This window comes from Nerophis ophidion, linkage group LG22 (genome assembly GCF_033978795.1).
Source record: "Nerophis ophidion isolate RoL-2023_Sa linkage group LG22, RoL_Noph_v1.0, whole genome shotgun sequence".
In the NCBI taxonomy this organism is placed as follows: Eukaryota; Metazoa; Chordata; class Actinopteri; order Syngnathiformes; family Syngnathidae; genus Nerophis; species Nerophis ophidion.
The window spans coordinates 36,403,291-36,417,489 of NC_084632.1; the positions used below are offsets into that span (position 1 = coordinate 36,403,291).

Sequence of the window (14,199 nt, forward strand, 5' to 3'; positions counted from 1 at the left end):
CTGAGCCGCTGTCCTCACCGGTGTCTGAGCAGTCTTCCTCCATCTCTGGGCCGCCAACCGCACCGATGTTCGGGGTGAAGTCCGCTGGATCGCAGGTGAGCTCGTGTGGTGATGAACAAATAGGAGCTGGAGTAGGTGGAGAGCCAATGTTTTTAGCATAGCTCCGACGAGGTCCCGCAGCTACGGTAGCTTCCTGGGCGTCGTTAGCAACAACATTGCTAGGCTTTGCCAGGTGAGACAACATTAACCGGGTGGTTATTGGTCCAGGGTTTAGTTCAGTGTCTCCTGAGAGTAGAAGTAATAGTAAAATTGTAGATTTTCGGTCTATCCTTCCAGTCAGGGGCTTGTTTCTTCTGTTCCGATCCTCTGTGAGGTGAGAGTGGATCACATTACCTCCGAAGCCCAGGTGCTTCGTCGATGAATTACCGAGAAGGTAAAATTCGCAGTGATTGTCCATTTCGCGTTCACGACTCTCACTTTCAAGAGGGTATTGTATCCGTGGTGGTTTCAAATATAAATCAGTGATCCACAGTAGAAAAAAGAGAAAGTGTGGTATTATCCTAGTGGTTGATTGTAATCCCGAGCGGGAGCGAAAAAAATGCGACAACACATCTCGGCGTGGAAAACTTATCTCCCGGGAAAATTGGGGACATTGGCAAGTATGACGGTGTCAAGGAAAATCTGATTTAAAACATTCGTGTGCTGGTACAACACTTAAAACATTTAGTATATCAGTATGCAGAATTAAATTATGGAACGGATTAAGCAAAAAAATGAAACAAAGCACCAATACGATTCAGTTTAAGAGACTACAAGTGTTCACAAAGTACACAGAACAAGAATTATGGTGAACATCTTGAACCATTTTATTTTTTTCCCTTTTTTTTCTTTAGAAAAATATTCATGTAATTACATTTCTTAATGCTTAATGTTTTCTAACTCAATGTTTTGTTGGCGACGTCCGACGAGGGGAAGGAGGCGCAGGGGGGGTCAGGTTTGAACAGGGTGAGCGCAGCGTCGCACAACAGCTTTACCAGGATGGGCGAGCCACCTGTGTCGCTGAGGTGCACCTGCATAAGAGATACAGAACACATTGGCTCCATAAGTGTATCCAACACCACAGAAAACATCAAATTGGCTGTCATAACAACTTTACATTTGCTGTACTTACGCCATCATAACACCACAGCTCCAACCGATGCAGCGGGAAGCTGGTGGTCACAGCCACAAATGGGAGACCTGATTCACATTTCCGAAAAATCATTATACTTACATACATTAAATATGCTGTGAAAGGTACAATTGCGCCAGCGCAAAGATAAATTCTTGAACGTACCCATGCGTGCTGCGACGCGGTGGTGCTCCTGCCGCAGCCGATCCTGCAGGCCCACGGGTCTGTTTAGTCGTGTGGGAAAGTCCAGAACAAACACCTACAGACAGACATTTTATCACATTTATGTCTTAAAATACAATAAAAAAAAAACACTGGCTCCTTTAAACAGCTGTACAGTAATATACAAGAAAAAGTGAAAACAAACGCACCTTGGGCCAGCGGCTGCGGATGCTGGTCAGGAGTGCGCTGAACTCCACCGCTGCATCGCAGAAGGGCCCACGGTCCAGGTCGTTGCTCGGGGCCAGCACGCAGACAACATCTGGGGTCCAGGGGAACTCCAGGCGCCGCACCTCTGTCCTTAGGTCAGCTGCTCCTCCACCAGGAACAGACAAAAAACCAAAGGACAGAGGTACGTTGGGGATGAGGACGTGCCCATCCACCAGGCCCCTTAGGTGGGAGTCGCCGATGACGAAGACAGTCTGAAACGACAAACACTTTGCTTTAGAACAGACACAAGAACCATAACTCCTAACAACCAACTGGTCCCTTCTTTTCCGGATGCAATTTTGGGGGGACAAACTTCACCTGACGGCTAGTCAGGTGTGAAGTAGGCCACCTTTGCATGCGGTGGCGGTACCCGGTGCCGCGCCCTATGTAATGAAGATAAGAGATTGTGTGTTAAACATATGCTCATCTACATTTGAAGAGTACCTATAAAGCATATGATAAACTGTTCAATACTTACGGGCGACCAACTCGGGGACAGGAGACCTGGGCGTCCATGCCTGCCGCACTGCCATCTTCCTCCTGGTGGCTAGTGCCCGCCTGTGTCCCTTGTCACGTGGCATCTAAACACACACACACACACACACACACACACACACACACACACACACACACACACACACACACACACACACAAGAGAGCTGTTAAATTGTGGCAAAGAAAACAAAGATCAGAGTGGAACTTGGTCAACATTCTTCCACATAGGTTTATGACAGTGTTTTTTTCCCTCGCCATTTCAATAAATAAAATAAATCAAACTCACCTTAGCAGGAACTATGTGATGGGAAGTGTGTTTTCAGCGAGTTTGTCCGTGTGTTTTCAGTAATTGTGTCTGTGTGCGATATTTATGTACATGTGTCTCTATTTTTGTGCTCACAACTCAGACAAAAATCACCAGAAGCAGTTCACACAATATGGAATCAGAGAATAGACATTGCTTCTGTTTAACAGCAAATTGTGTATATTTCCTTAACCTTGCACTTTGAAAAATGGATTTTGGTTATTTATGTTGTATACAGGCAAAGGGAAGGAGGCAACACCAGGACTGAACTGCGGTTTTAGAAGGTTTATTAAAACCTTTGATGAATGTGTGGGGTGTGGATGCTACTACTAGAGAATGAATGCGGACGATGTGTGGAAATAACTGTGGAATTTACCAGAGGGTGTTGTCTTTGCATGTTGGATGTATCTTTCGTCAAATCCAAGGAGGAAGGCAAAGAGGCAGTCAACAGTGAGGCAAGCGGTCGGGGGCTGGAGAGAGGCAACGATGTCTGGTTCCATGCAGTGGTCTACGATCGGGGAGGGCAAGCAAGGATCCGGGAGGAGGTCGTGAGGCAGGACACGATCACAGAAAACACTGTGGGAAACACAAAAGACATCAAGTTGGGAGAGATGAAGAGCACAAGAAGGCGAGCAAAGAACAATGGAGTGGTGCCAGACGTGATGCTTACTCAAGGGAGATTGGCTACGTTCTGGCAAAGGTCTCTTGGCTTCACTGGTCTTTTATGTCGCTCCCTCTCGTCAAGTCCAGGTGTTTTGATTCCTGATTGTGTGCAAGCTCGTTTCTGCGTGGGCGTACTGCGCTCAGCAAAAGTGGAGACGTGTCTGAGCATGCTGTCAATGGATGAATGCTTTGGCGCGCTGTCAGAGGAGGCGTTCGCAGATCCAGTCGCAGAGGAAACGCGGGTTCGACTCCGCGCCATGACAATTCATTGACCAAATTTGCAAAATCACGGTCCAGGTCGTTGCTCGGGGCCAGCACGCAGACAACATCTGGGGTCTAGGGGAACTCCAGGCGCCGGACCTCTGTCCTTAGGTCAGCTGCTCCTCCACCAGGAACAGACAAAAAACCAAAGGAGTCGCCGATGACAAAGACAGTCTGAAACCACAAACACTTTGCTTTAGAACAGACACAAGAACCATGACTCCTACCAACCAACGCAGTCTATAAGAAAGAGCAGAACTGGTCCCTTCTTTTCCGGGTGCATAGTTGGGGGGACAAACTTCACTGGTCTAAAAAGGGAGTCTATTTAAAGGCTAGAGTATACAAGTGAGTTTTAAGGTGAGACTTAAATGCTTCTACTGAGGTGGCATCTCAAACTGTTACCGGGAGGGCATTCCAGAGTACTGGAGCCCGAAATGAAAACGCTCTATAGCCCGCAAACTTTTTTTGGGCTTTGGGAATCACTAATAAGCCGGAGTCCTTTGAACGCAGATTTCTTGCCGGGACATATGGTACAATACAATCGGCAAGATAGGATGGAGCTTGACCGTGTAGTATTTTATACTTTAGTAGTAAAACCTTAAAGTCTCATCTTAAGTGCACAGGAAGCCAGTGCAGGTGAGCCAGTACAGGCGTAATGTGATCAAACTTTCTTGTTCTTGTCAAAAGTCTAGCAGCCGCATTTTGTACCAACTGTAATCTTTTAATGCTAGACATGGGGAGACCCGAAAATAATACGTTACAGTAATCGAGGCGAGACGTAACATACGCATGGATAATGATCTCAGCGTCTTTAGTGGACAAAATGGAGCGAATTTTAGCGATATTACGGAGATGAAAGAAGGCCGTTTTAGTTGTAGTTTTAGTTTTAGATTTAAGCATATTTTGTCCAGACCTGGTTTTTACCTGCAGTTGGGGGACAAATATTATTTAAGTCATTTTTGGGGTCTCGGGCTATACACAAATTCTGATAGACGCCATTTTTGGGGGCTAATTTCTTAAAATGTTGATATCTCTAATCAAATGATTGCAAAGTGAATGAAAACAATGGATAAGGTTTGAATAGGAGATGTGATGCAGCATCACCACACCTTTATTAATTTAAAGGACAATTTTTAAAACAAAATAATCCATGTTTCTGTCCTGAGGTTGGCTGAACATCAAGTCGAACTCTTATGGAAGATGTATAAATCAAAGTTTCCAATATGTGTATATCCATCAACTATTTTCAAAAACAAGTTCAGTTTAAACATTTGTGACATTTTCATTTCAACCAACTTTCTGTTTAGCCACTTCTAAACATTCCTTCATTACACTGAAACCTTTGTTTGACTGCTTTCAAAAATGTCAACCATGTTTGTCAACATTTCAAAATTACTTGATTTTAGACTTTACCCCTTTCTAAAACCGCTGTTAAACCTTGTTCTTAGTACATTTTAAAACTTATTTCCATTAAACTTCTTTGTATAAGGTTTTTAATTCTGTTTTTTAACTTAAGTGCTAGGCATTACCTTGAACATTATCTTACTTTATAGCTCCGTCTTTGATTTGGCTATCTTGACCTCCATCTCTTTCACAATACCAGTTTAGGCATAGAAGAGATGGAAATGTTTTTTCCTAAATGTGCGTCTGTCTCTTTTGGGCAGTGATTCTGTTGCCAACAAAATTTTTCACATCTGTCCATGTTCGATCCTTAAGTGCCTGTGTTTCACCTCTTAGACAAGCCAAGCAGTGATGCTTGCCAGGAACAGTGAAAGTCTTGATGAACTTCATCAGGTACTTCTCAAAGGCATTTACTTCCCTGGCTTCCTATTTGCGCCTGCGTTTTTCTGCCCGTTCTGTGAAGAGAAGAATAAATACAGCTTTATCCAATTCACCATCCACACCACTAACCTGTTCTACCTGAGAACCCTCAGCTCCAGCATTTTCATGACATTCTTCTAGTTTTTCTGTCATGATTGTCTGAGTCTTCAAACATTTGACCTAAAGTATTTGTAAATTGCTGCAATAAGATGGCGACTTATCCAGGGTGTACCCCACCTTCCACCCGACAGCAGTTGGGATAGGCTCCAGTCCCCCCGCAATCCCGAAAGGGACAAGCGGTAGAAGATGAAGAACACACTTGTAAATTGTACAGGTGTTTTTTCCTCACATTATGTGTGTGTTTTCCTGATAGTTTTATCAGCTTTCAAAAGTTTTTCCCAGAATTTTCTGTACCGCTCTTAAGTTTAACTGGTCAAGACTCTTTACTGCTTGATCTCCCAGAAGTAACCTTGAACTGAAAATATATTGTGCAAAAAACACTGACTACATGGGGCTTTACAACCCAAGGGATTGTGATTGGCAAATACAGATACTGGAGAAACAATCACAATGCTGCTATGGGCTCTGAAATTCTGAAGCCTTGGATATGTTTTTCAGGCTGGCCTCCAATTTGGATGCATGTGCATAATTCAGAATGTGTAACCACTCAAAAAAGGAAATGAACATGTCCACTCCATGTAAGTGTGAATTACTGTATGAAGATTAGCCTCATAGCACCATTTGTGACCTTGCCCTGTCTACGTCTAATCAGGTAAGCATACAGGATCCTGAATCATCATCATTCTTAAAGGGCTGCATGGTGTAAGTCTCAACCTTGTACTGGAGGAGTAGCAGCAGGTGGGGGCTCTGGGGATGCAGTCCTTTCTGTGCTGGGAGGTGTGTGGTCCGTGGTGCTGGGAGGTGTGTGGTCCCTGTCTGTGCCGGTACAGTCCTCATCCTCACTTGAAGCGTCACTTGAAGCATCCCCTCCTTCACTGGAGTGTGGTATTTTCTCTAGGGAAAGCAGGAGACAGGTGGAATATTAGCTCATTTAAATGAGCAGATGCAATTTAATTAATGGCAGGATCCAGTAAAGCTCTTGTAAAAACACAAATATGTGACTTAGTTTTCATATGTGTAACTTTTTGAAGGGCAAATATCTTAAATTGGAATGCACTAACATCTGCGTTATAACTATAGGCCAGTGTTTAATTGGAAATAGACATCAAAATGCACCCAAACCTTCAGGGTCGACTTCAATATCATCCAGTGTCATCCCTTTGTACTGTGACACAGTCCCCCTCTCATTGCCAGAAAAGCTTGCTCATTCGAGCAAGCTGTAGAGTTCCTTGGGGCAGCCGGTAGTACTGTCTGTGGACACGGATGTCATGGCCTAAGAAGTCAGCAAGTTGGTCAGACTCATTTTCTTCAAGGTTCAAGACCTGAGACATTGTTGCAATATGTTTTCGAAGCTTAGTTGAGGTTAGCGCTTCAGGATTTTTAGCACTGTAGAGTTTGGCATATTTCTGCAGGCACTCCCCCCCCTCTGTAGGCTGATAAAGCTTCTGGTCTTGCAAACATGAACAGATTCTCACTGGGTACACCGCAGCTCTCACGTGTCTCAGCTAGCAGCTCCATCGCAGTCACCATGGATGGTTTCAACAGGACAGGGACCATTCTCCCACGTTTTCCTCGGCTCTCCTCTCTTGTGAAGAACTCACACATCTTCCTTTCGAATGGAGTCAAGCAGATAGCCGAATCTTGATGCAACATGGACCAGTTCCGGGATCTAAAGGCAGCCAGAAACATTTGTGATACCTCTCCTGCTCTTCTCCTGTTAAATATAATGGCTAAAGCCAGTGTCACCGTAGCTAGGGCAGCATAGTTTTCTGGGGGTGGGGAGATTCTTAACATTCTCTCAGACACAATTTGATGGTTCTCCATATGAAGATTCAAAAGATTCACATCCTTGGTAAATGGTAAACCCTGTGGCATATTCCACTTGGCTTCTTTGAGAGTGTTTAAAGCTCCTGCAGAGATGAACTCTTCCCATCTGCTGTCACGTATAGCCCTGTACCTTTCGGCATATTCTGCTGTGACATGATCACCCGATATCATAGCATTGGTCTCAACAATACTAGATATTTTCTTTAGGCTGTGGCCAAGCTTGAGCGCTAAAGATGGGGGTTGATATCTGTTGATTTTAGGATCATATCCTGCTGCACTCTTCACGGCAGATATAACATGTGGGAAGTTGCTAGGATAGAAAAACTCCTCCACTCTCTTCAATGGTGTAACTTTTTGGGCTTCAACAACCATTCTTCCAACCTCTCTCATCTTTTGCCGTATGTAGTCATCATTATTGCTACCTTTGTTCTTCAGTTTGTTAAACATATATTGGCCCAGTTGCAGGATGCATTTGTCATTATGAACATGTGTAACGTCATCATAGTTCATGTGCGTAAGAATCTTCTGTAGGCCCTCACTAACCTCAAGACCCACAGGTGTGGTAAGAGCACACAGGGACTGGACTCTCCTTCTTCCAGCTTGAGGTGTGTCCTCTCTTGTCTTCTCTGGACAGATTTTGATATGTTTCCACAATGTCTTTGAGTAAAGGCCTTGACATTAAACACAGTGAATAAAATATTTACCATGTCTACTCTCTTTTGTTCGGTAACATGCAACAAGATGTCCGGCTCCATTCCTCACGACATCTGTGTTGTGGGCAAAGTTTCCCCTCTTCCTTAGAATGGCCAGCCGATCTTTACGCTCTTTGGGATAACCGAATTCTTTTGTAACATCTACCTTATTACGATGAACAGTCTGAAGATGTCGTGCAAGTTTTGATGTTGGCTTTGAACAATAAATGCTGTAGTTCCTCTTGTAATATGCTCGATGTGCTAGAGTATTTGCAGTAGATCGCACTTGAATCTGGGTTTCTTCCTTCTCCGGGCAGAGTGTGAAGTGAAGTGAAGTGAATTATATTTATATAGCGCTTTTTCTCTAGTGACTCAAAGCACTTTACATAGTGAAACCCAATATTTAAGTTACATTTAAACCAGTGTGGGTGGCACTGGGAGCAGGTGGGTAAAGTGTCTTGCCCAAGGACACAACGGCAGTGACTAGGTTGGCAGAAGCGGGAATTGAACCTGACTGTCGGTCTCTTCCTTTTCCTCACTGCACCGTCTTCATCTCTGCCATCTTCTTTCCCTGGACTGGTTGTGGAGCTGTTCTCTCCGTCTTGGCGTTCCTCCATTGATGAAATTAGTTTAGGAAATCGTGATCTGGGTAGTGTGTTTTCAGGGGACAAAGGAATGCTGTCAGAGTCACTGCCCCTCGGTGTCAGGTACATAATCAATGTCAATGTAGTTTGTAAAAATGCTCTCATCTGTTGAGTCATCTGAGGCCTCCTCTTTGCTCTAAAGACAAGAAAATTTAAGCGTTAACGGATTATTTGAAGACCATGATTTTACAGAGGGGTAAAGGACACCCTCCTGAAATGCCATGGTCAAATGCATGAGTATCAGCATGATTCAGGCACTGAAGTCAGATAGAGGTTTGAACAAAATTAGGAAATAAGTTTTAATATGAGTGAATTGAGAATTCTGTTATTGAGAAAGATCAAATTCTAAGTTTAAAAATTGTTCATTTCTGATAATCGCTAATGTTGATTGGAGCCGATTACCCAACAGTATATGTGCATGTGCGTATAATGTTGAGGGTTTTCACCTCAAAGTTTATATATATACACATATATAAGATAAGATATCTTCATATCAAAGTTTAAAACTGTAAAAGCATTGTGATTTAAAAGTCAACCAATAAATACCTGCCTATTATATATAATCACATTATCCAGTTGTTGATCAAGGCACACACACTGGTGCAACATGAGGGTTTGCTGTCTTTCAACTGCATTGCGTTCCTCCTCTGACGCCTTATAACGCTCATAGCATCTGTCACTGTGCTGTTTCAGTTCAGCAAGCCTGGCCTGGAAGGACTGTAACCAACAAGATTGAGGGACAAAAAAGTTACTTTAGCACACAAACTTTGATCTTAATTCAGGAAAAAGTTAGTACTCCAGTTAGCATATATTAATCTTACAGTCTTACACACACACACACACACACACACACAAACACACACACACACACACAAGGAGAGCTGTTAAATTGTGGCAAAGAAAACAAAGATCAGAGTGAAACTTAGTCAACATTCTTACACATAGGGTTATGACAGTTTTTTTCCCTCGCCATTTCAATAAATGAAATAAATCAAACTCACCTTAGCAGGAACTATGTGATGGGAAGTGTGCCCAGTGAGTGTGTCTGTGTGGTTTTATATATTATATTTATATTTCCTTAACCTTGCACTTTTAAAAATGGTTGTAAGACAGGCAAACCACATTAAATACATCATCTTATATCAGCATTACAGTTTTTTACGTTTGAATAAACACAATTTTAATTGTTTTGTTTAGCAAAACCCAACACAGAAATAGTACAACCACATACCCAATTAGCAAAACACCTTAACTCCTTTACAAAATGAACCACTCTTGTAAAAACAATACACTAACTTATCCAAACCATATTTTTTTACCATATGAAATACACACATTGCATTTGCACCAGTTACACTCTGCTGTTGAAAACCTTAAACATTTTCAGCTAATTCTGCTTCTAAGTGCATAGAGTAGTACGGGTGAAGTACTGTCCCGAAGATGGAGGGGTGTTGGTTGTTATTGAGGTTTCTGTGGCAAGACTTGGGGGAGGAGGAGAGGGAGAGAGGCGCATTGTTCGTCGTGCAGGTGATGGGGGAGCGGCGTGGTTGAAGAGGGGGAGGGGGGGCCAAGTAGGAGTGGTGGGGGTGGATGTGGTTTTCTCGGGTTTTGGTGAGGTTGAGAACAAAGACCATGGATCCACGAAGAGACCCCCGAAACCTGTATAGACCCTCAAGGTTTCGGGAGAGGTTAGGAGGACCTCCGCGCTGCCGACTTTAATGGTGGCCAGGGAGTCGTCAGAAGCCGTTACGCCGTCCGCCGTTGAGCCGCTGTCCTCACCGGTGTCTGAGCAAGCTTCCTCCATCTCTGGGCCGCAAACCACACCAATGTTCGGGGTGAAGTCCTCCGTCGTGCCGCCGATCGCAGGTGAGCTCGTGTGGTGATGAACAAGTAGGAGCTGGCGTAGGTGGAGAGCCAATGTTTTTAGCATAGCTCCGACGAGGTCCCGCAGCTACGCTAACTTCCTCGGCGTCGTTAGCAACAACATTGCTAGGCTTCGCCAGGTGAGACAACATTAACCGGGTGGTTATTGGTCCAGGGTTTAGTTCAGTGTCTCCTGAGAGTAGAAGTAATAGTAAAACTGTAGATTTTCGGTCTATCCTTCCAGTCAGGGGCTTGTTTCTTCTGTTTCGATCCGCTGTGAGGTGAGAGTGGATCACATTACATCCGAAGCCCAGGTGCTTCGTCGATGAATTACCGAGAAGGTAAAATTCGCAGTGATTGTCCATTTCGCATTCACAACTCTCATTTTCAAGAGGGTATGCATCCGTGGTGGTTTCAAATATAAATCCATGATCCACAGTAGAAAAAAGACAAAATGTGGTATTATCCTTGTGGTTGATTGTAATCCCGAGCGGGAGCGAAAAAAAAATGCGACTGCTCATCTCGGCGTGGAAAACTTATCTCCCGGGAAAATTGGGGACATTGGCAAGTATGACGGTGTCAAGGAAAATCTGATTTAAAACATTCGTGTGCTGGTACAACACTTAAAACATTTAGTACATCAGTAGTATATCAGTATGCAGAATTAAATTATGGAACGGATTAAGCAAAAAAATGAAACAAAGCACCAATACGATTCAGTTCAAGAGACTACAAGTGTTCACAAAGTACACAGAACAAGAATTATGGTGAACATCTTGAACCATTTTATTTTTTTCCCTTTTTTTTCTTTAGAAAAATATTTATGTAATTACATTTCTTAATGCTTAATGTTTTCTAACTCAATGTTTTGTTGGCGACGTCCGACGAGGGGAAGGAGGCGCAGGGGGGTCAGGTTTGAACAGGGTGAGCGCAGCGTCGCACAACAGCTTCACCAGGATGGGCGAGCCACCTGTGTCGCTGAGGTGTACCTGCATAAGAGATACAGAACACATTGGCTCCATAAGTGTATCCAACACCACAGAAAACATCAAATTGGCTGTCATCATAACAACTGTACATTTGCTGTACTTACGCCATCATAACACCACACCTCCAACCGATGCAGCGGGAAGCTGCTGGTCACAGCCACAAATGGGAGACCTGATTCAGATTTCCGAAAAATCATTATACTTACATACATTAAATTTGCAGTGAAAGGTACAATTGCACCAGCGCAAAGATAAATTCTTGAACGTACCCATGCGTGCTGCGACGCGGTGGTGCTCCTGCCGCAGCCGATCCTGCAGGCCCACGGGTCTGTTTAGTCATGTGGGAAAGTCCAGAACAAACAACTACAGACAGACATTTTATCACATTTATGTCTTAAAATATAATAAAAAAAAACACTGGCTCCTTTAAACAGCTGTACAGTAATATACAAGAAAAAGTGAAAACAAACGCACCTTGGGCCAGCGGCTGCGGATGCTGGTCAGGAGTGCGCTGAACTCCACCGCTGCATCGCAGAAGGGCCCACGGTCCAGGTCGTTGCTCGGGGCCAGCACGCAGACAACATCTGGGGTCCAGGGGAACTCCAGGCGCCGCACCCCTGTCCTTAGGTCAGCTGCTCCTCCACCAGGAACAGACAAAAAACCAAAGGACAGAGGTACGTTGGGGATGAGGACGTGCCCATCCACCAGGCCCCTTAGGTGGGAGTCGCCGATGACGAAGACAGCCTGAAACGACAAACACTTTGCTTTAGAACAGACACTAACTCCCAACAACCAACTGGTCCCTTCTTTTCCGGATGCAATTTTGGGGGGACAAACTTCACCTGACGGCTAGTCAGGTGGTGAAGTAGGCCACCTTTGCACGAGGTGGCGGAACCCAGTGCTGCGCCCTATGTAATGAAGATAAGAGATTGTGTGTTAAACACATGCTTATCTACATTTGAAGAGTACCTATAAAGCATATGATAAGCTGTTCAATACTTACGGGCGACCAACTCGGGGACAGGAGACCTGGGGGTCCATGCCTGCCGCACTGCCGTCTTCCTCCTGGTGGCTAGTGCCCGCCTGTGGCTCTTGTCCCGCGGCATCTAAACACACACACACACACACACACACACACACACACAAAGAGAGCTATTAAATTGTGGCAAAGAAAACAAAGATCAGAGTGAAACTTAGTCAACATTCTTCCACATAGGGTTATGACAGTGTTTTTTTCCCTCGCCATTTCAATAAATAAAATAAATCAAACTCACCTTAGCAGGAACTATGTGATGGGAAGTGTGTTTTCAGCGAGTTTGTCCGTGTGTTTTCAGTAATTGTGTCTGTGTGCGATATTTATGTACATGTGTCTCTATTTTTGTGCTCACAACTCAGACAAAAATCACCAGAAGCAGTTCACACAATATGGAATCAGAGAATAGACATTGCTTCTGTTTAACAGCAAATTGTGTATATTTCCTTAACCTTGCACTTTGAAAAATGGATTTTGGTTATTTATGTTGTATACAGGCAAAGGGAAGGAGGCAACACCAGGACTGAACTGCGGTTTTAGAAGGTTTATTAAAACCTTTGATGAATGTGTGGGGTGTGGATGCTACTACTAGAGAATGAATGCGGACGATGTGTGGAAATAACTGTGGAATTTACCAGAGGGTGTTGTCTTTGCATGTTGGATGTATCTTTCGTCAAATCCAAGGAGGAAGGCAAAGAGGCAGTCAACAGTGAGGCAAGCGGTCGGGGGCTGGAGAGAGGCAACGATGTCTGGTTCCATGCAGTGGTCTACGATCGGGGAGGGCAAGCAAGGATCCGGGAGGAGGTCGTGAGGCAGGACACGATCACAGAAAACACTGTGGGAAACACAAAAGACATCAAGTTGGGAGAGATGAAGAGCACAAGAAGGCGAGCAAAGAACAATGGAGTGGTGCCAGACGTGATGCTTACTCAAGGGAGATTGGCTACGTTCTGGCAAAGGTCTCTTGGCTTCACTGGTCTTTTATGTCGCTCCCTCTCGTCAAGTCCAGGTGTTTTGATTCCTGATTGTGTGCAAGCTCGTTTCTGCGTGGGCGTACTGCGCTCAGCAAAAGTGGAGACGTGTCTGAGCATGCTGTCAATGGATGAATGCTTTGGCGCGCTGTCAGAGGAGGCGTTCGCAGATCCAGTCGCAGAGGAAACGCGGGTTCGACTCCGCGCCATGACAATTCATTGACCAAATTTGCAAAATCACGGTCCAGGTCGTTGCTCGGGGCCAGCACGCAGACAACATCTGGGGTCTAGGGGAACTCCAGGCGCCGGACCTCTGTCCTTAGGTCAGCTGCTCCTCCACAAGGAACAGACAAAAAACCAAAGGAGTCGCCGATGACAAAGACAGTCTGAAACCACAAACACTTTGCTTTAGAACAGACACAAGAACCATGACTCCTAACAACCAACGCAGTCTATAAGAAAGAGCAGAACTGGTCCCTTCTTTTCCGGGTGCATAGTTGGGGGGACAAACTTCACTGGTCTAAAAAGGGAGTCTATTTAAAGGCTAGAGTATACAAGTGAGTTTTAAGGTGAGACTTAAATGCTTCTACTGAGGTGGCATCTCAAACTGTTACCGGGAGGGCATTCCAGAGTACTGGAGCCCGAAATGAAAATGCTCTATAGCCCGCAAACTTTTTTTGGGCTTTGGGAATCACTAATAAGCCGGAGTCCTTTGAACGCAGATTTCTTGCCGGGACATATGGTACAATACAATCGGCAAGATAGGATGGAGCTAGACCGTGTAGTATTTTATACTGAAGTAGTAAAACCTTAAAGTCACATCTTAAGTGCACAGGAAGCCAGTGCAGGTGAGCCAGTATAGGCGTAATGTGATCAAACTTTCTTGTTCTTGTCAAAAGTCTAGCAGCCGCATTT

The 14,199-nt window shown here is 44.4% G+C and overlaps 1 protein-coding gene and 1 long non-coding RNA gene across 2 annotated transcripts in view; one reads left to right on the top strand and one right to left on the bottom strand.

Annotated features, from left to right (window-relative positions):
• Positions 1 to 14,199, top strand: part of LOC133540832 (uncharacterized) — a 47,610-nt gene that overhangs the window by 18,335 nt on the left and 15,076 nt on the right. The gene's annotated exons all lie outside the window — the stretch shown is intronic.
• Positions 843 to 3,228, bottom strand: LOC133540348 (uncharacterized). Its single transcript, XM_061882871.1, has 8 exons — positions 3,071 to 3,228; positions 2,777 to 2,976; positions 2,079 to 2,181; positions 1,919 to 1,983; positions 1,543 to 1,812; positions 1,337 to 1,430; positions 1,172 to 1,239; positions 843 to 1,070 (listed from the first exon to the last, which is right to left on the bottom strand). The coding sequence occupies exons 2-8, from the start codon at positions 2,795 to 2,797 to the stop codon at positions 936 to 938; spliced, it is 756 nt and encodes a 251-aa protein (XP_061738855.1). The 5' UTR covers positions 2,798 to 2,976; positions 3,071 to 3,228; the 3' UTR covers positions 843 to 935.

Bases quoted from the DNA above. Each gene is read 5' to 3' on its own strand.
- LOC133540348 (XM_061882871.1), bottom strand. From the start codon at position 2,797: ATGCAAAGACAACACCCTCTG. The intron at 1,813-1,918 runs GTGAAGTTTGTC...TTGTCGTTTCAG, and splicing joins CACACCTGACTAGCCGTCAG to ACTGTCTTCGTCATCGGCGA. The intron at 1,071-1,171 runs GTAAGTACAGCA...TCTCTTATGCAG, and splicing joins AGCTGTGGTGTTATGATGGC to GTGCACCTCAGCGACACAGG.